Raw genomic sequence first — 21,645 nt, 5'->3', positions numbered from 1 at the left:
ACAACTGGATCATCAGTCTGTGGTTGTGGAATCAGCCCAGAAAAAGGCACGTCATTCCAAACCTCATTCCTCCATACCTCCAAGGAAGGAGCAAAAATCCCTAGATGCTTTTGGCAGACGAGTCTTTCATGGCTCAATGCTTATATCTCGCATTGCTTCTTACCAGTTATACATGACCCAGTATAACGGAAACCTTTTTAAGAAGATCCAGGATTTCTCTGAATCTCTACCTGACCAGTTCCAGGATGATCTTAATGCTCTGGCTCAAAAAGGCCTGGATGTGGGCAAGCATGAGGTCCACGCTGCGTATGACATATTTGACACTGCCTCTAGGGTGTCCACAGCGGGGATTAGTGCAAGAAGGTGGGCCTGGTTGAAATCCTCCGACCTAAGACCTGAGGTACAGAACAAGTTGGCTAACCTGCCCTGTGCTGGTGACAATCTCTTCGGAAACAAAATCCAGGAGACTGTGGCGCAGCTAAAGGACCACCATGAAATGCTGCGTCAACTTTCTTCATTGCCTGCTGATTTCTCATCCACCTCCAAGAGGACATTCAGGCGAGATTCTAAGAGGCCGGCCTACAAACCAAGAAGGTATTATCCTCCAGCTTCCCGAGGTTGCCCTTCCAAGCCTTATCAAAAAGGTCAGTCCAGACAAGCCTGACCTCAGAAGGTCAGAAGACCTAGCCAGCTCCTCAGCCGGGACCAGCATCAGGGTTTTGACTCCTCCCTGGAGAGCATATGCCAACCTCCTCTTCCATCTGTACCGGTCGGCAGTCGATTGTGCCACCACCATTTGGCACACAGTCACCACCGGTCAGTGGGTGCTTGCGGTAGTCACTCAGGGTTACCACCTCAACTTCCTAACTGTACCGGCAGACTCCCCACCTCAGCTGACATGGAGATTGTCCGACCACTCTCCCTTTCTAGAACAGGAGGTCTCAACCCTCCTCCAGTCCCGGGCAATAGAACCAGTACTCCTCTCCCAACAGGGGCAGGGGCTCTATTCCCGGTATTTCCTCATCCCAAAAAAGTCAGGTAGTGTTCGTCCAATCCTGGACCTTTGCGACCTAAAGTATCTACAAAGGGAGAAGTTCAGGATGGTGACCTTGGGCTCTCTACTTCCTCTTTTAAAAAGAGGGGATTGGCTGTGCTCTCTGGATCTCCGACGCATACACACACATCTCAATTATTCCATCTCATCGCAAATTCCTGTGATTCCTGGTCGGCTCTTGCCACTTCCAGTACTGTGTACTACCATTCGGCCTAGCGTCCGCTCCACAAGTCTTTACCAAGTGCCTCGGGGTGGTCGCAGCCTTCCTCAGGAGTCAGGGTGTCCATGTCTACCCTTATCTCGACGATTGGTTAAGGGCTCAGACTCAACAAGCCACATTGGCGTCCTTGCATCTCACTCTCCATACCCTAATCTCCCTAGGGTTTCTAATCAACTATCCCAAATTCAAGATAGTTCCATCCCAGACCCTATCCTTTATAGGGGCCGAACTAAACACTATACAGGCGAAAGCCTTCCTCCCTCAGGATCTGGCTTTCACCCTGGCATCCCTGACGCATCATTTACAGACTCGAGTATCAAATGCTTGTCGCTTTCTCATACTGCTGGGTCACATGGCGTCCGCAGTGCATGTCACTCCGATGGCCTGCCTAGCCAAGAGAGTAATGCAGTGGACCTTAAAATCCTGGTGGGTTCAGGCTTGTCAGCCAATGTCCAGCATTGTTCACATTACCACACAACTCCGCCTGTCGCTCACCTGGTGGATACAGCACTCCAATCTACTTCAAGGCCTTCCATTTCAGGCTCCACAACCTCAAAGTACCTTGACGACAGACGCCTCCAACCTAGGGTGGGGTGCTCATGTCAGCGATCTACAGTCCCAGGGAATCTGGTCTCCAGAGGAAGCCAAACATCAGATAAATTTCCTGGAGCTTCGGACAATCAGCTATGCCCTCAAGGTTTTTCAGGATTGCCTTTCGAACAAAGCCATCATGATTCAAACTGGCAATCAGGTGGCGATGTGGTACATCAACAAGCAAGGGGGTACAGGCTCCTACCTCCTGTGTCAGGAAGCTGCACAAATATGGACGTGGGCCCTTTCTCACTCAAGGTGCCTCGCAGCCACCTACTTGCTGGGCATGGACAATGTGTTGGTGGCAAGTTGAGTCACACGTTTCATCCGCACGAGTGGTCTCTCAACCCCACGTAGCGGACACAATATTCCAGCGTTGGGGTTACCCTCACATAGACCTCTTTGTGTCAGTCCACAACCGCAAAGTAGAAAACTTCTGCTCTCTAACTCGCAGTCACCACTCACAACTGAGGGATGCTTTCGCCCTCTCGTGGGCCAGTGGTCTTCTCTACACATCCCCTCCACTACCACTCATATCGAAGACTCTCGTGAAGTTACGGAGGGACAAGGACATAATGATTCTAATAGCCCCTCACTGGCCACGCCAGGTGTGGTTCCCAGTCCTCCAGGACCTCTCAGTGCGCTGGCACATTCCTCTGGGGAAGGATCCGTTTCTGATAACTCAGAACGACTAGTGCCTTCGCCACCGCAACTTCCAGGCCCTATCCCTGACAGCCTGGATGTTGAAAGGTTGATACTCCAACCTTTTAACCTTTCAGAGTCTGTGTCCCGAGTCCTGGTAGCTTCACAAAAGCCTTCCACGAGAGTCTTATTCTGAATGGAAGAGGTTTACGGTCGGGTGCACTTCCATGTCCATAGACCCCCTTCACCTGTTCCACGGCGAAGTTACTGGACTATCTCTGGCACCTGTCGGAGTCAGGCCTGAAAACTTCCTCCATCAGGGTGCATGTCAGTGTGGTATCCACATTTCATAAGGGTGTGGGGGATGTCGCTATTTCAACACAACCCTTAGTAACACGCTTCATGAGAGACTTGCTCCACTTGAAACCTCCACTGTGCCCTCCGGCCCCTGCTTGGGACCTTAACGTAGTTTTAGGGCGGCTCATGAAACCTCCATTTGAGCCTCTCTACTCTTGTGATCTCAGTTATCTCACCTGGAAAGTAGTTTTTCTTCTCGCTATTACCTCCGCTCGCAGAGTTAGTGAGTTGCAGGCTTTAGTTACCTACCCGCCTTACACTAAAAGTCTGCATGACAGGGTAGTGCTCCGCACTCACCCTAAGTTTTTACCAAAGGTAGTATCGGAATTTCATATTAATCAATCCCTCATCCTACCTATCTTTTTTTCTCAGGCCCCATTCAAACCCCGGAGAACAGGCACTGCATTCCTTGGACTGCAAACGTGCCCTAGCCTTCTATCTAGACCGCACGTCGGCCCACAGGAAATCCACTCAATTGTTTTTCTTTCAACACCATCAAATTGGGAAATCCTGTGGGAAAGCCAGACCCTCTCCTCCTGGTTAGCAGACTGTATATCTTTTTGCTACCAGCAAGCAGGCATTCCACTGCAAGACCATGTGAAAGCACACACTGGGACATGGTGACATCAGTAGCGCACCTCCGTTCGGTGCCAATTTCTGAGATTTGTAAGGCTGCTACCTGGAGTTGTCTCCATACCTTCGCAGCCCATTATTGCTTAGATAAAGCTGGCAGACAAGATTTCATCTTCGGCCAATCTGTTCCACTCAACTTGTTTTCAGTGTAACTACCCAACATCCTTCCACCAACCCGTCCAAGGTTTCAGGATGCCCTCCTTACCAAATTCCACCCCTGTTGTTGTGCCTGTTGCATGTCTTGGGTGCATTTGGTGTATTGCTCGGGCATCCTCAGCTCGCTACTCACACATATGTGAGGACTACCATCCTGCTTGTCCTGTGAGAAAGCAGAGTTGCTTACCTGTAACAGCTGTTCTCACAGGACAGCAGGATGTTAGTCCTCATGAAACCCGCCTGCCACCCCATGGAATTGGGTTTGCTTACGTTTTATTTTATTTTTTGCACATACTTTTTACTATAAGATGAGACTGAAGGGGGATCCCTGCTGGATGCAGGGTTAGTGCTATGCTGGGCATGCCCAGTATGTGCCAGTCAAAGTTCTAGAAACTTTGACAAAAGTGTTCCGTGATTGGGCTCCATCCTGTGATGTCACCCATATGTGAGGACTAACATCCTGCTATCCTGTGAGGAACACCTGTTACAGGTAAGCAACTCTGCTTTCTCCCTGGACAAGCAGAGTAATAACCACACAAGTGGGTGACATCATCCAACTGTGCTGAGACAGAAGACGCACCATTGGAGCTCAGAAAAATCTAGGATTTTCTGGCCATGTGTGTAATTTCCCACAGAGCTACTTGTTATGCAAGTTTCCTCAGTTCTTTCTGCTACTGCAAACAAACATGTTTTTGCTCTCATTGCTGCTCATGAGGTTGTGTGTTTTGTTTTTTTTCCCCCCCTAGGACAAGCAGGATGGTAGTCCTCACAGATGGGTGAAATCATCATCAAATGGAGCCTGGCACGCAGAGCATGCCCAGCATGCCATTATCAGCATGGCCACGCGGGGTCTCTCTTCAGTTTCATTATTTTCTGCGAAGCAGTCACCTTGCAGTTCTCTGAGTTCTCTACACAGTTTTTCAAAAACTTCTTTTTCATGGAGGATTTTCCCTCAGTTTTTCCTCCATGTGGGGTCCCTCTTCGCAGTCGGTTCCCCCAGCATCTCGGTAGGTGTTTCTCTTGAACTTCATAGTCAGTTCTCGAACGTGTCACCTCCCGAAGGCCGCCGGCCATTGACAGCTTGCCAGCTTGTTTTCATGGCATTGTCCGTTTTTTTGTAAATGCCCCCAGAGCCCGCAGACCATGTCTCTCAGATTCGCAGAAAGTCTGTATCCTGTGCTTGGGACTTTCCCACAATGTCTGCGGGTGTCCCGAATGTGCTCAGATGACCCCTAAGGGGCCACTGTTCCCAGCTGGACAAGATGGAACAGCTTTTTGGCACCAAAAATTCAGTTCCATCGACCTTGCCATCGAGAGCCTCAACACTAAAGGGCTGCGGAGACCCATCTGACAAGCTGTAGTCTTTCACGTCCCGTCCGGTTCCTCCTCGTGAAGAACTGGGCTCGGGGGACTGGCCCTCTCCATTGTTGGATCAATCCAAGGCATACGGATTTTCGTCATCTGCGCTGGAGAGGGACCAGGCTGAGCACAGAGGGAAACATCATCACTGGCAGTTGTCCTCGCACGGCACTGGTGCCGATTCCAGAGGAGCACTGGCCCATGCTGAGCCTCCTCCGAAGTGACCCTGTGGTGACGAGGCACCATCCTCTTCCAGACCCGGGAGTCCTAGGCATTCCCCACAGAGTGCGGCGTCGGGCACCAAGCCTCCATGGGCCACTATGGAGGCTCTATTGACGCCTCATCCTTCTCCTCCATTGTCCACATTCTCTTCACCAGATTTTCAGGAGTTGGACCACAGGGTGCAGCAGATGCTTCTCCAAGCCCTCTGGAGCTTTGAACCACCCCTGACACAGGCTCCCATACTGGCGCCAGAACCCATACGTGTGCTGTTAGCACCCCTGCTGAAGTGTCTCGACATCGTTTTGGGCATGTTACCGAAGCAACCAGTGCCCGAGGCTCCTTCAGTTCCCCGTAGGCCACAGAGGTCTCCCTCCAGAGCGATAAGATTCCCTCGATGCTGTTGCAGAAGGGCATGGGCACCGGCCTTCCTCAACATCCCCCGGTGGACATTAGCGAGAAAGACGTGCCTTATGATCCCTGGGGCAATGATTCATTGGAGTCTTCTTCTGATGACTCTAACGACTTTCCTTCCGAGCCTTCTCCGCCGGACGAGCAGCATCGCTCTCCCCCAGAAGACTTCTCCTTTGCAGGCTTTGTTTGGGCTATGGTGGAAGCGCTTCCCTTCCAGCTCCTCACAGAGGACGCCCGCCACAAAATGCTGGAGGTGCTCCAGTTTGTGGATGTCCCGAAGGAGGTGGTAGCCATCCCAATCCATGAAATTCTCTTAGAACTTCTGTACAGGATGTGGGAGCACCTGGGTGCGCTCTCCCCCTGTTCAACCGAAAGGCAGATGCCCTTTATCTGGTCCATCAGGCCCTTGGCTTTCAGAAGCTTCAGCTCCCCCACCAGTCTGTGGTGTGAGTCTGCATTAAAAAAGGTCAAAAGATCTCGTACCCATTCGTCAGCTTCTCCAGGCTGAGAGCATAGGGCCCTGGATGCCCTTGGAAGGAAGGTCTTTCAAGGGACAATGCTTATTGCCTGTATTGCCTCCTACCAGTTGTACTTGGCTCAATACAACAGGAACTTGTGGAAACAAATTCAAGAGTTGGTAGAGCACCTGCCTCAGCAGTAGCAAGATGTGCTGGAGGCAATGGTGCAAAACTGCCTGGAGGCTGGGAAGTTTGAAGTACGGTAAACTTATGTCTTCAAGACGGCAGCCAGGGTATCAACTGCAGGCCTTTGCGTCCGACGCATGGCTTGACTTCGGGCTTCCGACCTTCGGTCAGAGGTCCAGCAGGAGCTGGCAGACCTACCCTGTACCAGAGAAAATCTCTTCGGGGACAAGGTCAGAGATGCGGTTGCTCAACTTAAGGACAATCACGAGACCTTGCTGCAGCTGTCCTCAGTGTGCAAGTCCCTGCATCACGGACCTCGCAAGTCCTTCTACCACCAGAGGGGAGATACTATCCTCCTGCTTACCGCACCAGGGCATCACACGCTACGACCAGGGGTTGGCCTCGCCAACAGTGTGCCCTCAGGCTCCAACCCACGCCACAGCCCAGCCCAGCTGCAGGGTTTTGATGGGCGGCGAGAGTGGATGCCAGCTTGCGGTGCCCAAGGACCCTTGCCCACCAGTTGGGGGCTGGCTATGTCTGTTCGCAGACTGCTGACCTATTACCACCAACCGCTGGGTTCTGGTAATCGTACATAATTACTGTCTGAACTTTAGGACAGTCCTATCGGATTCTCCACCACTGCCAATGTGTGGATCTGTCAGGGCATAGGGAAACTCTCGAGTTGGAGCTCTCGGCCTTGTTAAAAGCCGGAGCTGTAGAACCCGTGCCCCGCTCTCAGCAGAGCCAGGGGTTCTACTCAAGATATTTTCTGATACCAAAGAAAACTGGTAGCCTCTGGCCCATTCTTGACCTCAGAGCCTTAAACAGGTTCTTGCAGCAAGAACGCTTCAAAATGGTCTCCTTGGGCACCCTGATTCCTGTCCTTCACAAAGGAGATTGGCTCTGCTCTTTTGATTTGAAGGACTTTTTTATGCCCACATAGCGATATTCCCACCTCACAGGAAGTATCTCCGCTTCGTAGTAGGCAACAGACATTTCCAGTACCGGGTGCTGCCATTTGGCCTGGCCTCAGCCCCACGGATCTTTACAAAATGTCTGACAGTGGTAGGGGCACACCTACATTGCAGTTGGGGTGCATGTGTTCCCCTACCTGGACGAATGGTTCATCAGGAGCATCATGCAGGAGGGCGCTCTATTCTCCCTCCGCTTGACTGCCAAGGTGCTACAGTCACTGGGGTTCGTAATCAATTTCCCCAAATCTCATCTGTGCCCATCCAAGCAGCTAGCATTTGGGGCTCTCTTGGACACAATGCTACCCAGAGCACTCCTCCCCAGGCACTCAGACCCTGGCATTACTGGCACACGCCATCTGGCGTCTGACGGTCACTGCCCGGGTGGTACTCCGCTTGCTGGGCCACATGGCAAAATCTGTTCATTTCACTCCACTAGGCCAGCTAACCATGCGGATGGCGCAGTGGACACTCAGCTGTCAGTGGTTCCAAGCCATCCAGGAGCTCTTGGCACTAGTACAAGTCACCTCGCCCCTTCGAGACTCCCTCGCCTGGTGGGAGGGACTGACCAAGAGGGGCCTCCCACAAGCTATCCACACACAAGGCATGTGGTTGGAACAGGAGAAGAGTTGTCAAATTTCCTGATCTGCAAGCAATCAGGTATGTGCTCTCTGCATTCCAGGATCGCCTGGCTCACAAAGTGGTTTTGATATAGACTGACAACCAAGTTGCAATGTGGTACATAAACAAGCAGGGAGGCGGTACAGATTTGGGCCTGGGCCCTGTCCAAAGACATGCTCTTGCGAGCAGTTTACCTTGTAGGGATGGAGAATGTGGTGGTGGCCCGCCTGAGTCTGACATTCCACCCCCATGAGTGGTCGCTCAACCCGACAGTTGCGAACAGTCTTCCACCTGTGGGGCATTCTGGACGTGGATCTCCTTGCCTCTCCCTTAAATTACAAAGTAATCCACATTTGCTTCCTGTACAGGGAGGATGGGGAACCAGCCTCGGATGCCTTTGCCTGGTCTTGGAGCAAGGGCTTACTGTATGCATTTCCTCCACTCCCGCTGGTGGGGAAGACTCTCGTGAAGCTCCAGCAGGACAGGGGCACCATGATTCTGGTTGCCCCATGCTGGCTGTGGCAAGTCTGGTTCCTGATCCTGCATGACCTGTCTATCCGGGAGCCCATATGTCTGGGCACCTCCCCTGACCTGATCACGTAGGATCAGGGCAGATTGCGCCACCCAAACCTTTGGTCGCTGGCCCTCACTGCCTGGATGTTGAAAGGGTAGTCTTGCAGTCCCTCAACCTCTCTGACAACTGGTGGCTTCCCGAAAGCCTTCCGCCAGGAAGTCTTACCGATTGAAGTGGAGGAGGTTCTCAGTCTGGTGTGAGGCGAAGGGCCTAGACCCTTTCTTGTGCCTCACTCTGCGACTATTGGACTATTTGTAGACTCTCTGAGTCTGGGCTACAGACCACCTCAGAATTCATATGAGTGCTATCAGCACTTATCACTAAGGGGATAAGTGGCACACCCATTTCTCTGCAGACCTTGGTGGGCTGCTTCATGCTTCATGAGGGGCCTGTTGCAACTAAACCACCCTCTGCATCGTCCTATTGTGTCCTGGGACCTCAACGTGGTGCTAGCGCGGCTCATGCAATCTCCTCTCGAGCCTATGTTCTCCCACGAACTTAAGCATCTCACCTGGAAAGTAATTTTCCTGGTTGTGGTCACCTCCACTCGCAGGGGCAGTAAGCTTCAGGCGTTAGTGACGTATCCACCCTATACGAAGTTCTTTCATGACAGGGTGTTTCTACGCACTCGTCCTAAGTTCCTGCCTAAGGTGGTGACTGATTTCCATCTCAATCAGTCCATAGTTTGGCCCACCTTCTTTCCGAGGCCCCATTCCCACCAGCGTGAACGGGCTCTGCACAGCCTGGGACTGCAAGCGTGCTCTTGCCTTTTATCTTGAGTGCACGGAGCCTACAGGCAGTCCACACAACTCTGTCTCCTTTGATAAAAACAGACTTGGCGTTGTGGTGGGCAAAAAGATCCTGTCCAACTGGTTGGCGGTCTGTATATCCTTCTGCTACGAGCAGATGAGCCTTCCGCTTGGAGGTCGTGTCAAGATGCACTCAGATCCATGGCGGCATTGGTGGTGCACTTTCGTGCGGTCTCCATCGCAGAGATCTGCAAGGCTGCGCCGTGGAGCTCCCTACACATGTTCGCCGCTCATTACTGTTTTGACAAGGATGGTCGACATAACAGTACCTTTGGCCAGTCTGTCCTCCGTAATCTGTTCCAAGCATAAGAACCCAACTCTCCCTACCTAGGGCCCAGTGTCTGTTTCGTACTGCCTCCCGTACTCGCCCTCAGCACTACTGTTGTTGTGCCCGATGGCACATGGTTAAATGCTGTGGGTTTTGTTATTGCCAGGGGCAGCCGATAGCTTGGCATTTACCCATCTGTGGGGACTACCACCTGCTTTTGTCCTAGGAGAAAGCAGAGTTGCTTACCTTTAACAGGTATTCTCCTATGACAGCAAGATGTTAGTCCTCAGAAAACCTGCCCACCACACCGTGGAGTTGGGTTCTCCATCGGTTTGTTTTATTTTTTTGCTAAGATACGAGACTGAAGAGAGATCCCACGTGGCTGCACGGATAGTGGCATGTTGGGCACACATGTTTTCCGTGCCAGGCTCCATTTGATAGTTTCAAAATACCATCATATCAGAAAAGATAATGCCGTTGCCATGTAGTCTTAAATTCAATTAGTGAGACCTCATATACAGTGGCGGGCTTTAAATGCAATAGCCCCGCTGAGCCACTATAAGAGATATGCGGTCATTTGATGACTGTAACACCGTCTCTATATTATAATCATTGGTCTCTCTAAAAGGTAATATTGTAACGACAGCTTATGTCAGTTTACAGTTTACAGGCAGTAAATATTTTGCACTTATCGTAGCGAAGTTTGCAGCTGGGATATCACGCTGGCGTTGGCCCGACACGGCTCGTGTTTGTGAACCTTCTTCAGGGGCTGTGCTATGCCAATTCTATAATAGAATAAAGAAAACTTAAAGGGACCTGTGTAAGTAACAACATGATCAAAACATTTTGCTGCACAATACATACGATTCCCGGCACTGCCAACAGGTTCTGCTACTAGGCTGCATCTATTTTCGGGCAGCAGGATCCGCCTTCTTACCAAAGCTGGTTTTGTACCTACCGGAGTGGGTGGGATCAATTAATGATGACGTAAGAGTCATTAACTTTTAATCACTTGAAACGCTTAAATGAGCGAGGACCACTCAACAGAGTCATTGAGACCTAGAGGAGATTGTGTGGCTAAAGAGTAGATCCACCATTGTTCACGAAAGTTTAGAAATTGATTTAAATCACCTCCACGAGGATTAGGGGATACTTGTTCTAAGATGATCCATTGAAGTTGATCGAATGTGTGTCCAGACTGTACGCAATGATTCCTTAGGATATCCGTTTGTATTTATTTAAATGGTGTGTTAATGATTTTCCCCCTCTTCCTTGTTCTGGATCTCTTGCGTGAGGTTTATGTGTATTTAAATAGGATGTGCTGCTTTTGTTAATTTTTCTTTTTGTTAATGTCTTGTGTTATGCTTATTTAATTTGGCATACATAGTAACATAGTATATGGCAATATAATAATAAAGAGAAAATATCAATTAAAAAAAAACTTTATTATATGCTTGCCATCAATCGGACAACAAAATGTAGTGCAGTGATTCTAAAGCAGAATTATCCCCTAGGCCATAGCCCAGTCCCCACATCCACGCCACTTAAAATTCTAAAATCTCTGCCTCCCCAGTCCCACCCTAGAGTTCCAACCCAACATACCCTAGTACAATGAAAACAAAAAACCTCCAGGCTTTGGGACAGTTCCTGTATCATGACTTTAAAGCAGTCCACATGTAAGACATCATAAGAATTGCCATGCTGGGTCAGACAAAGGTCCATTGAACCCAGCATCCTGACTCAGATAGTAGCCAATCCAAGACATAAGTACATGGTAGAGCCCATATAATAGATCTAATTTCTGTTGCTCACTCCCAGGTATAGCAATAGCTTTCTTTAGTCTACCTGGCTAATGTTATAGAATTTTCCTCCAGGAACTTTTCCAAATCTCTCTCAAACCCCACTATGCTAGTCTCCTTGATCATGTCCTCTGGTAACAGAGTCCACAGCTTGATATGCACTGAGTGTTTCTACCAGCTGCTTTTTTTTTTTTAATTTTTTAAAATTTTTTCTTTAAGGTTTTTATTAACAAGCATAAAGAAATTGAAAAGAAAACTTATGTATAATACTCACATTTAAGGGAATCAACCAACCAATATATTTACTGCATCACAAGGACCCAATAAAAATGGGGGACAATTTATTTTTATTTATTTTTATTTATTTAAAGCTTTTCTATACCGGCATTCATGATACAATCATATGCCGGTTTACAGGTAACAGGAGGTGTAATAACCTTAAGCAAATAACAAGTGGAAAGGAACAAAAAGTTGTTATAAAACAGGGTAGTTGGAACTGGAGAAGGAATGAAACAAGAGTAGGAGTAACAGTAACTTTACAGTAAAATATTTACATAGCGCTGAAAGGTCTCTTAATAGTTGTTGTGGAGAGTCAGTTAGAATCTGGAAAGGCTTGTTTAAGCCTTTTTCTAAAAGTTAGTAAACAAGGTTCTAGTCTGAGATCAGGGGGTAAGGTTTCCATAGATATGGTTCCGCTGTGGAAAAGGCCCGATTTCTGAAAGCAAGATGGTGAGTGGATTTAGATGGGGGAACAAGCAAGGAACCTTTGTAGGCTTCTCTGATAGGTCTTGATGAAGTGTGAAGTCTGAGGGGGATTTGGAGGTCAAGAGGGGCTTGGGAGTGGATGGTTTTATGGATGATGGTGATGGACTTATGTAGAATTCTGAAGTGTATTGGTAGCCAGTGTAAATTTAGGAAAATATCAAGAAAAAAGGTAACTTGAGAGAGGAAGTAAATTTCCAATTTAGCTCCTAAATTAAGTTGCTACAGATGGACTCACATTTACATCAGATTTATCTGTCAGAAAAGACTTAAGATGTGTTGGGTCAGAAAATATGAATTTCTTACCTTGAAAAGTTATAAAACATCTACAAGGAAATTAAAAAAAAAGTGCACCAATACCCACAACTTTACTCTTCAAGGTCAGGAAAATGACTCGAGCCTGAGTAGGTCTGGAGACATCAGAAAAATATTAATTTTCTGTCCACAAAATAACATATCTTTTTTTTTTTTTAAAACATTTCTCAAAAACCATTTCTTTATCTCTTTCCAAGGAAAAAGAAACAAATAATGTAGCCCTCTTATTAATAGTGACAACAAAATACCATAAAGTGCCTACTATACAAAATATTTCTAGAAGCATGTGATATTGACCTTTATAATAGGCTTCATTGTGGAGTAGTAGTACTTTATAACTCAGCCTTATATATAATCATTTGGTAAAATGTGGTGAACATATTTTTATTTTTTTTAATCATATATAAAGTGAATGAGATATTCAACTTAGCTTGAATGTATGAACGCTGCTTTTATCAATTAGACTTAGAAGCCTTGTGATCCAAACAAGCCCGACATGGGACCATGTTTCGAATGACAGTTCTTTTTCAAGAGCTTAATGTCCAGCGTCTGCAAAAATTGGATGTATAAAAAATATTAATATCACCAGATTCAAAGTGGACTCTGTAGTACGTCTTATCCAGCATTAAATAACTTAGGAAATAACATATCTATTCGCACGGGACAACTTACTATTCATGTCTTCTCCAAATGTTCAAAGTGGCCCTGTTATTAATAACATCCAATGACTCTTCTAAAAAGTAGAGATTCCTGGACTATTCTCATTAACCTCACCTTGTATATCAGCATTTTTACTAGACTTATTAGAAAAGTAAAAAATTTTTGAGTCACAAGGAATCTTATCCTCTTCATATAAAAGTATTTCTTTAGGAATTGTTTAAACATCTCATGCGGTGATAGTAATCTCGTTAATGGAAAATTAACAAATCGCAGATTTTTTGATCTCATTAAATTTTCAGTTTTTTCAATTTCAGCATGTAATGCTAAACTATTGCTAATATGCATATTTTCAACATTTTGCAATCCCAGCACTTTAGAAAACAAAGCATTAACAGAGGATTCTAGCTCATATATCTTTTTACTTTGTTCCTCAATTGATAATCTACTACATAAGGGAGCCCGGACCGATGTGCTGCAAATGCGCAGTAGAGAGCAGCTCTACTGCGCATGCGTGCACGTCGGCCAGAGCGCAGCGTGTCCGAAAAAAAAAAAAGGGCGCTGGCTCCTTAGGAGCGGCAAGTGGGAGGAGCAGGAGCGGCGGCGCTCGAGGGAGGGAAGGAGGAGTAGTAGCGGTGACAGGGAGGAGCGAGCAGTAGCGGCGATGACGCGCGCGAGGGAGGGACACCCCCTGTCTGCCGGTTGTGGATCAGCTGAAAGGGGAGGGAGGAGGAGAGAGTGAGGAGAGTGAGCTGGGAGGGGAGAGTGAGCTGAGGGGAGGGGGGAGGGAGGAGAGAGTGAGCTGAGGGGAGGGGGGAGGGAGAATAGAGTGAGGTGGAGGGAGGTGAGGGGGGAGGAGAGAGTGGGGAGGTGAGGGGGGAGGAGAGAGTGGGGAGGGGGGAGGGGGAGGAGAGAGGGGGAGTGAGGGGGGAGGAGAGAGTGGGAGTGAGGGGGGAGGAGAGGGAGTGGGGAGGGTGAGGGGGGGGGAGGGGGGAGGTGAGGGGGAGGAGAGAGTGGGGGAGGTGAGGGAGGAGAGAAGGGGGGGGGGGGGGGGAGAGAGGGGGAGGGGGAGGAGGGAGAGGGAGTGGGGGGGAGGAAGTGGGAAGGAAATAGACCGAAAATTTTTTTTTTTAAATGAAGCCCGTTGTTACGGGCTTAACGGCTAGTCTATTTATATTAACCATAGAAGAGAGATGAGTGTTAACCTGAGTCCAATTTCACTAACATCCTCCACAAATCACCCAGTGTGACATTGGGTGGTTCTTCAACATTTGTTTGAAGACTTCCAGTGTCCACAGGGGAAATCCCACTGGGTGCCCTTTCTGGATGTATAACTGGATAAATAATTGCAGGAGAATTCGCCTGAGAAGACTCAGACAAACTCCCACTCAAATTTGAAGGTTCAAGTCCAGGGGAAGACTCCTCAGCTGTAATGCTTGGGAGATGAGAAGAGATAGGGCCATTGCCAGGACTCAGACACTCAAGGTGCCCCCAGTGCAGTTCTTCTGTGGCAGTGTAGTTAATCTGCTGACATGAGCATCCCTTGGGCCAGTACTAGAGATGTGAATCGGAACTGAAATCCGAACCGATTCTGGTTCCAATTCACATCTATAGAGATGGGGACTCTCAGGAGGAGGGAGAAAGGCGTTGCTGTGAGCCCCCCCATTTTCCAGCCTTGCTGTAGTTATACAATGTTATTTTCTATATTAGGAGTTACCTCCCAGGAAAGAGATCTAGGTGTCATAGTGGATAATACATTGAAATCGTCAGCCTAGTGTGCTGTGGCGATCAAAAACGCAAATAATGTTAGGGATTATTAAGAAGGAAATGAAAATAAAACAGGATGTCATAATGCTTCTGTATCGCTCCATGGTGAGACTGCACCTTGAATACTGTGTGCAGTTCTGGTTACCACATCTCAAAAAGGATATAGCTGCACTGGAGAAAATGCAGAGAAGGGCGACCAAAAGGATAAGGGGCATGGAATGGCTGCCCTATGAGGAAACGCTAAAGAAGTTAGGGTTATTCAGTTTGGAGAAGAGATGACTGAGGGGGATATGACAGAAGTCTACAAAATCATGAAAGGACTTGAACAAGTTAATATAAATCGGTTATTTACTCTCAAATAGAAGGACCAGGGGGCACTTCATGAAGTTAGCAAGTAGCTCATTTAAAACAAATTGAAGAAAATTTTATTTTATTTATATTCTTTTTTTATACCGAAATATAGCATAATGCCTTCATTCCGGTTTACAGTGTAACAACAAATTCATACAATGAACAGTTATAAAATTATAAATATAACATCAAACAAAAATAGAATATATATATATATATATAACATCTCAGCAAAAGCAGGTTATAACATGTTAAATTCTTTTTCACTCAGCACATAGTTAAGCTCTGGACTTCATTGCCAGAGGATGTGGTTACAGCAGTTAGTGTAAATGGGTTTAAAAAAGGTTTGGATAAGTTCTTAGAGGATAAAACCATAAATGGTTATGAATTTCATCTATCAAATTCTGGCTTAAAAACTAATTACATGAGTCCATTTCTGTGCCATAGCAGCTGCTTATGATTGTGAAGGTTTTTCTATTTCTCATCATTCTATAGTTGCCAGATTCATCAACAGGCTTAAGCATCTCAAGCCTCCATTCAAGGATCCTCTTCATTGGTCACTTGATAAAACAACAATCAAACCCTTGGTGATAACGTAACTAAAATTTCTTACCTGGAAAGTTATTTTTCTGATAGCAGTCACTTCTGCTTAAAGAGTGGGCGAGCTATATAACTTAGTTGCTTATCCTTCTTATCCCCAGATTTTTCAAAAGTTTTGAAAACCCATCCTAAATTTCTACCTAAAATAGTTTCTTGATTCCATCTTAATCCATCATGCTGCCTATGTTTTTTCCAAGCCCACTTGCTGATAAAGGAGTGCAAGCACTTCACGCTTTGGACTATAAAAGAGCTTTATTGTTTTGCTTGGAAAGAACTGTCACACAGTCATCTCAACTGTTTAACTCTTAATCCAACCAAGATAGGTTGTTTTTAAGGCGAACACTTGGATTTCAGATTACTTGGATCTTATTTCTCTAATCAAATTTACAGCACTTATATAAAGAGAAAACCCATCAAGTGAGGGCAATAACATATCTTCAGTCTTTCTATAGTATAGAGGATATCTACAAGGTTGCTACTTGGCTTTCCATCTATCCATTCACTACTGCCTAAAGAACACTTCTTCCCAGGACAGTGCATTTGGTCAAGCAGTTCTTAAATCTTTATTTGATTAATTCTTTAGTTCTTCCCTCCATCGAGCTATTGATGGGTTGCACTAATTTAATACTGGCACAATAAACAGCCAAGTCATATGCAATCCTCAGCTTGGGAGTCCCCACTTGTGTGGCTGATATTATCCTGCTTGTCCATGGAGAAAGTAAAGTTGCTTACCTGTAACATGTGTCCTTAGATAGCAGAATAAATCAGCCACACAATCACACCATCCTTTCCTTAAGAGCTGAATATGAGCTTGCTATCTGAACTGAGGAGACTTAGGCGGCTGCGTAGGAATGTGCATGCATGCTCTTTAAATCTCAAGGCTTACACTACTTATTTATTACTACTAGGCATGCAGTGCACTGAGCGCTGAGAAAGTTGCTTCTGTCTCAGTACTTTTTGTGATGTCTTCCACTTGTGTGACTGATTTATCCTGCCATCTATAATGTTACAAGTATGCTATTTTATCTAAACTGTATCCCAGAGAGATTTGCAAACATAGCAAAATCTTATTCATTTTCCTGTAGGATGATATAAAACAGTTTTCTATGCACGGCCCGCACCACCATGGAGATTTGGGGGGGGTGGGGAGGAGATTACAGAAAGCACAGAAATTATATACATCAGTGATGTACTTAGGGTCACACAGAGCCTGATATACTAAAAAGGGTTTTCTCATTTTGTTTCTGTAGGGAAAATACTTAGTATATAGGCCCCATAGTGAGGAAATAAAATGACAGTGGCAAAATTGTGCAAATTTCAGAAGGCAAGCAGTGTAAATGCGTTTCCTTTAACAATGTAATTTAAAAAATGGAAGCTGGTCTTTAAGACATTTGGGAGGGGCGGGGGGATGAGTGGAAAAAAGTTATAATCTACAAAAATATTGAAACCTGCCTTTTATTTCTCCCTCAGTAAGATAGCTTGAAGGAAAGGTGGAGGAAAACTAGTAAATGTAAGTGTTTTATCAGTCTGCCTAGCCTACACATATTTAATAGACTAACTATCTACACAATTGTCTGTTCAGCTTTAGAGAGGATAGACAGCCTGGAACCAGCTCAAATACATATACCATGAAGCTCTCAAAGCAAGAAATTTACAGAAGAACTTTTAAAAATTCAAGACAGTTGTGGAAGAATAAGAAATGTGCAGAATTGCCTGAAAATTTTAGCATGCGCAATTTCATTGCGCCCGCAATTTTTAGGTGGCCGTTGTGATGGGATTTGAATTTTTGCTCTATTTGGGCTACGATGCTGAGATACATCCAGTGATCAAAATATCAAGTATAAAATAAAATACTTTATTCTGCAGCATGCATGCTGATGTGCATTGTGAGTTGCTACAGAGAACACTGAACACTCTCTCCATTGTAATAAATTCATTCATTACTATCATTTCTAAGATTCTTTTTGTTTGTATCCTCCTAAATTGAGTTGTATGTGAGTTTTGGTTTAATTCTTATTAAATTATCCAATAGCTCTTCAGACCCTGCAACTCAATTGACAGAGAGGTGAGTTGGAAAGTCATGATTCTGTTATAGCGCCTCCTAGTGATAATGCTGATGGTGAAGAAAATTAGCAGTGTGAACCAGTGAGTAAGCAATGACAAGTGGCAAAATTGGTGTTTAAAATCATGAGAGGTCTAGAACGGGTAAATGTGAATTGGCTATTTACTCTTTCGGATAATAGAAGGACTAGGGGGCACTTTATGAAGTTAGCATGTGGCACATTTAAAACTAATCGGAGAGAGTTTTTTCACTCAATGCACAATTAAACTCTGGAATTTCTTGCCAAGGGATATGGTTAGTGCAGTTAGTCTGGGTTTAAAAAAGGATTGGATAAGTTCTTGGAGAAGTCCATTATCTGCTATTAATTAAGTTGACTTAGAAAATAGCCACTGCTATTACTAGCAACAGTAACATGGGATAGACTTAGTTTTTGGGTACTTGCCAGGTACTTATAGCCTGGATTGGCCACTGTTGGAAACAGGATGCTGGGCTTGATGGACCCTTGGTCTGATCCAGTATGGCATGTTCTTATGACAAGCATCTCTAATAATGCAAGCCATTTACGCAATAGCTCTCTGTGATATTTCCCCTTGCATATACTTTTTAAACCTTTCAGAAACATTTACATATATCAACCCACAATTATTCAGATTATTTTGTTTTCACAAACCCTGGCAATTTTTTAATTGATTTCTTAGTTAAGATCAGATACTTTTCACGTGTTCTTATTTCTGATTGGCTTTTACTATAAATCATCGTAAAAGCATACATGTTCTGCATACATGATTAAAATTGATTGGCCCTTACATTTCTACACCCCATACCATATTTAGACTTGTTTTCGTCTTTTACCCCAATGTCCGTAATCTACTTTTAACTGGTATTTTCAAGTTCTTCTCTGCTCTATCTTGTACATGACTTGCTTAACTATACTTAATGACTGATCATCCTCCTTGTTGGTTCATATTCTTTACAGCCCACAGCAGATGTTGCAACCATATCAGTTATCATATGGTAGATTTGACTTCTTCAGTTCATGCTGTGCCCTCACAGTGCATGCTATGAAGCTATTTCCAATGGATTGTCTGTCTTGAGTTTGAGCCTTATTCTGTGGTATCTGGGTATAATAGGAAAATAATGTGCAAGAACTGAGCCAGTTCAGAAATAGAATCCTAACATTTTATTTTTGCATAGTGATTTTTTTTCACTATATAGACAGACAAGTTAGGTGCTGTAACCTTAATTTTTTCACTGCCTTATCAGGAGTCTTTATATTAATGAAAATTATTATTTAATTGCATATATAAATTAATTCGGCCATACCATAATATCTAATAAGGAAATTGATACAAGGATAACTAAATCTTCCAAATGCCAAAAAGTGAAGTTGTTCTAGAACTAGATAGACACATGTAGGTTCCATATCTTTCTCTAGTAACAGTTATCTTCAAATGACCAGAATGCTTCTCAGCTGTCAGCCTCTGAGGATCAGCTGCTGAAGTTGATGTGAACTTCTTGTCTACAAGTTTTAACAAAAACGTATGTGGGCAGTTTTCAAAAGCCTACAGTTAAAAAGTATGATGATACAAAATTGTTCAGAGTAGTTAAATCACAAGCAGATTGTAATAAATTGCAGGAAGACCTTGTGAGACTGGAAAATTGGGCATTGATATGGCAGATGAAATTTAATGTGGATAAGTGCAAGGTGATGCATATTGGGAAAAATAACCCATGCTATAGTTACACAATGTTAGGTTCCATATTAGGTGCTACAACCCAAGAAAGAGATCTAGGCGTCATAGTGGATAACACAATGAAATCGTCTGTTCAGTGTGCTGCGGCAGTCAAAAAAGCAAACAGAATGTTGGGAATTATTAGAAAGGGAATGGTGAACAAAACGGAAAATGTCATAATGCCTCTGTATCGCTCCATGGTGAGACCGCACCTTGAATACTGTGTTCAATTCTGGTCGCCGCATCTCAAAAAAGATATAATTGCGATGGAGAAGGTACAGAGAAGGGCTACCAAAATAAGGGGAATGGAACAGCTCCCCTATGAGGAAAGACTAAAGAGGTTAGGACTTTTCAGCTTGGAGAAGAGACGGCAGAGGGGGGGATATGATAGAGGTGTTTAAAATCATGAGCGGTCTAGAGAATACCAGGATGCATTCTTCATGCATAGTCTATGCTTATCCCCAATACCTCTAATAGCTTGTACAATATAAAAATGCATACACAATGATGCAAACATGATACTAATTGCACTAGCATGACTGACAACTCTGGTATGCCTATCTAGTACAACTTTCCATTCATGCCCCAATACTCCTGGGAGACTGGACAAATCTATTAACTCAAGAAGGGAGGGACTCTACTCCATCCAATGCATTCCTCCATCCGGCTGACGGCATGGAGATTGAAGGGAAGATACTAGAGCAGTTCAATTTTCTTGATTATATTCAGGATGTTAGTCTGCAAGAAAACCTTCAACACACAAGAACTATGCCTTCAGATGGTGAAGATGTTCCACATGGTGTCTCACCAACAACAGTGACCCATTTACATTTATTTTTTAATTTTTATATACCGGTGTTCCTGTATGATATACAAATCACATCGGTTTACATTGAAACATTGCAACAGAGAGAATTCACCCGGAGGTGGTACATGGAACAAGGGGTACATGAACTTGGATAGGGGAAACTGTTCTAGCTAAGATATGGCTAAGACCATAAAAACAAACAAACAGATAACTGTCTAAAGGATAAAGTAATCTGTACAACCATAATGGAGAATAGATAATAATACAGCTTGAGAGAGTAACAATCGGTAATCTACGGCAAAGAAATGCTGGTAGGGAACATAGGAAACATTGTGTCTAGAACAACCTGGCCTAGAAAACAATCTTGATTAGTTCGGAAATGAGAATAAGCTGGATGCTAGATGTAGCAGGCTGGATGCGGACAAAGGGCTTATATTCCTGGGAAAGCTTGGCAGAAGAGCCAAGTTTTGAGTTTCTTTCTGAAGATCAAGTGGCAAGGTTCTTGTCGGATGTCTAGAGGGAGAGCGTTCCAATGTGTGGGGTCCGCTGTAGATAGGGCGCGTTTCCTAATTGAGGATTTTATTGGGGGGGGCATAGAGTGTGCCTTTGTAAGCTCCTCTGATAGGTCTGGTTGATGTATGAGGACGGAGTTGGGAGCTTAGGTGGTGCGGGGAGATGTTGTGCGTGGCTTTATGGATAGTTGTGAGAACTTTGAAGAGGATCCTGTGTTTAATGGGCAGCCAATGGAGGTTCTTAAGGATGGGGGTAATTTGTTCTCTTTTGTTGGTGTTGGTAAGAATTCTGGCAGCAGAGTTCTGAACCATCTGGAGGGGTTTGATGGTGCTGGCCGGGAGCCCAAGCAGGAGAGAATTGCAATAGTCTATTTTGGATATGATGATGGATTGTAACACCATACGGAAATCGTTGAAATGAAGTAGCGGTTTTAGCTTTCTAAGGACTTGCAGTTTGTACAAACAGTCCTTAGTGGTGGTGTTTACAAATTTTTTTAAGTTTAGCTGGTTATCAAGCATGATAACATGTGTTCTGTATATACATGTATAATATTATACAGAATACATGTATAATACATGTATCCTGGAAAGCATATTAGAATACTTTCATGGTCTGTCAAGTTCAGGTCTGATCACATCATCCATAAGGGTACATCTTAGTGCAATTACAGCATATTCCGCAAAAGAGGGACTTGCCATTTCCACTCTCACTCTCGTATCTCATGTTATGAAGGGTCTCATTCGACT

At 45.1% G+C, this 21,645-nt stretch overlaps 1 protein-coding gene across 5 annotated transcripts in view; it reads left to right on the top strand.

The window, feature by feature from the left end:
• The window catches only part of NDEL1 (nudE neurodevelopment protein 1 like 1), a 129,594-nt gene that overhangs the window by 94,893 nt on the left and 13,056 nt on the right, over positions 1 to 21,645 (top strand). Inside the window, exon 10 of one of the 5 annotated variants that reach the window (XM_029600346.1) lies at positions 17,254 to 17,293. The exons of the other annotated variants lie outside the window; for them this stretch is intronic. Coding sequence (XP_029456206.1) covers positions 17,254 to 17,261 — 8 coding nt within the window. The 3' untranslated portion in view covers positions 17,262 to 17,293. The remainder of the gene's footprint in view (positions 1 to 17,253; positions 17,294 to 21,645) is intronic. 5 annotated transcript variants of the gene reach the window in all.

The sequence above is a fragment of the Rhinatrema bivittatum genome, chromosome 4 (genome assembly GCF_901001135.1).
Source record: "Rhinatrema bivittatum chromosome 4, aRhiBiv1.1, whole genome shotgun sequence".
NCBI lineage: Eukaryota > Metazoa > Chordata > Amphibia > Gymnophiona > Rhinatrematidae > Rhinatrema > Rhinatrema bivittatum.
This window is presented reverse-complemented; position numbering and strand designations above follow the sequence as displayed.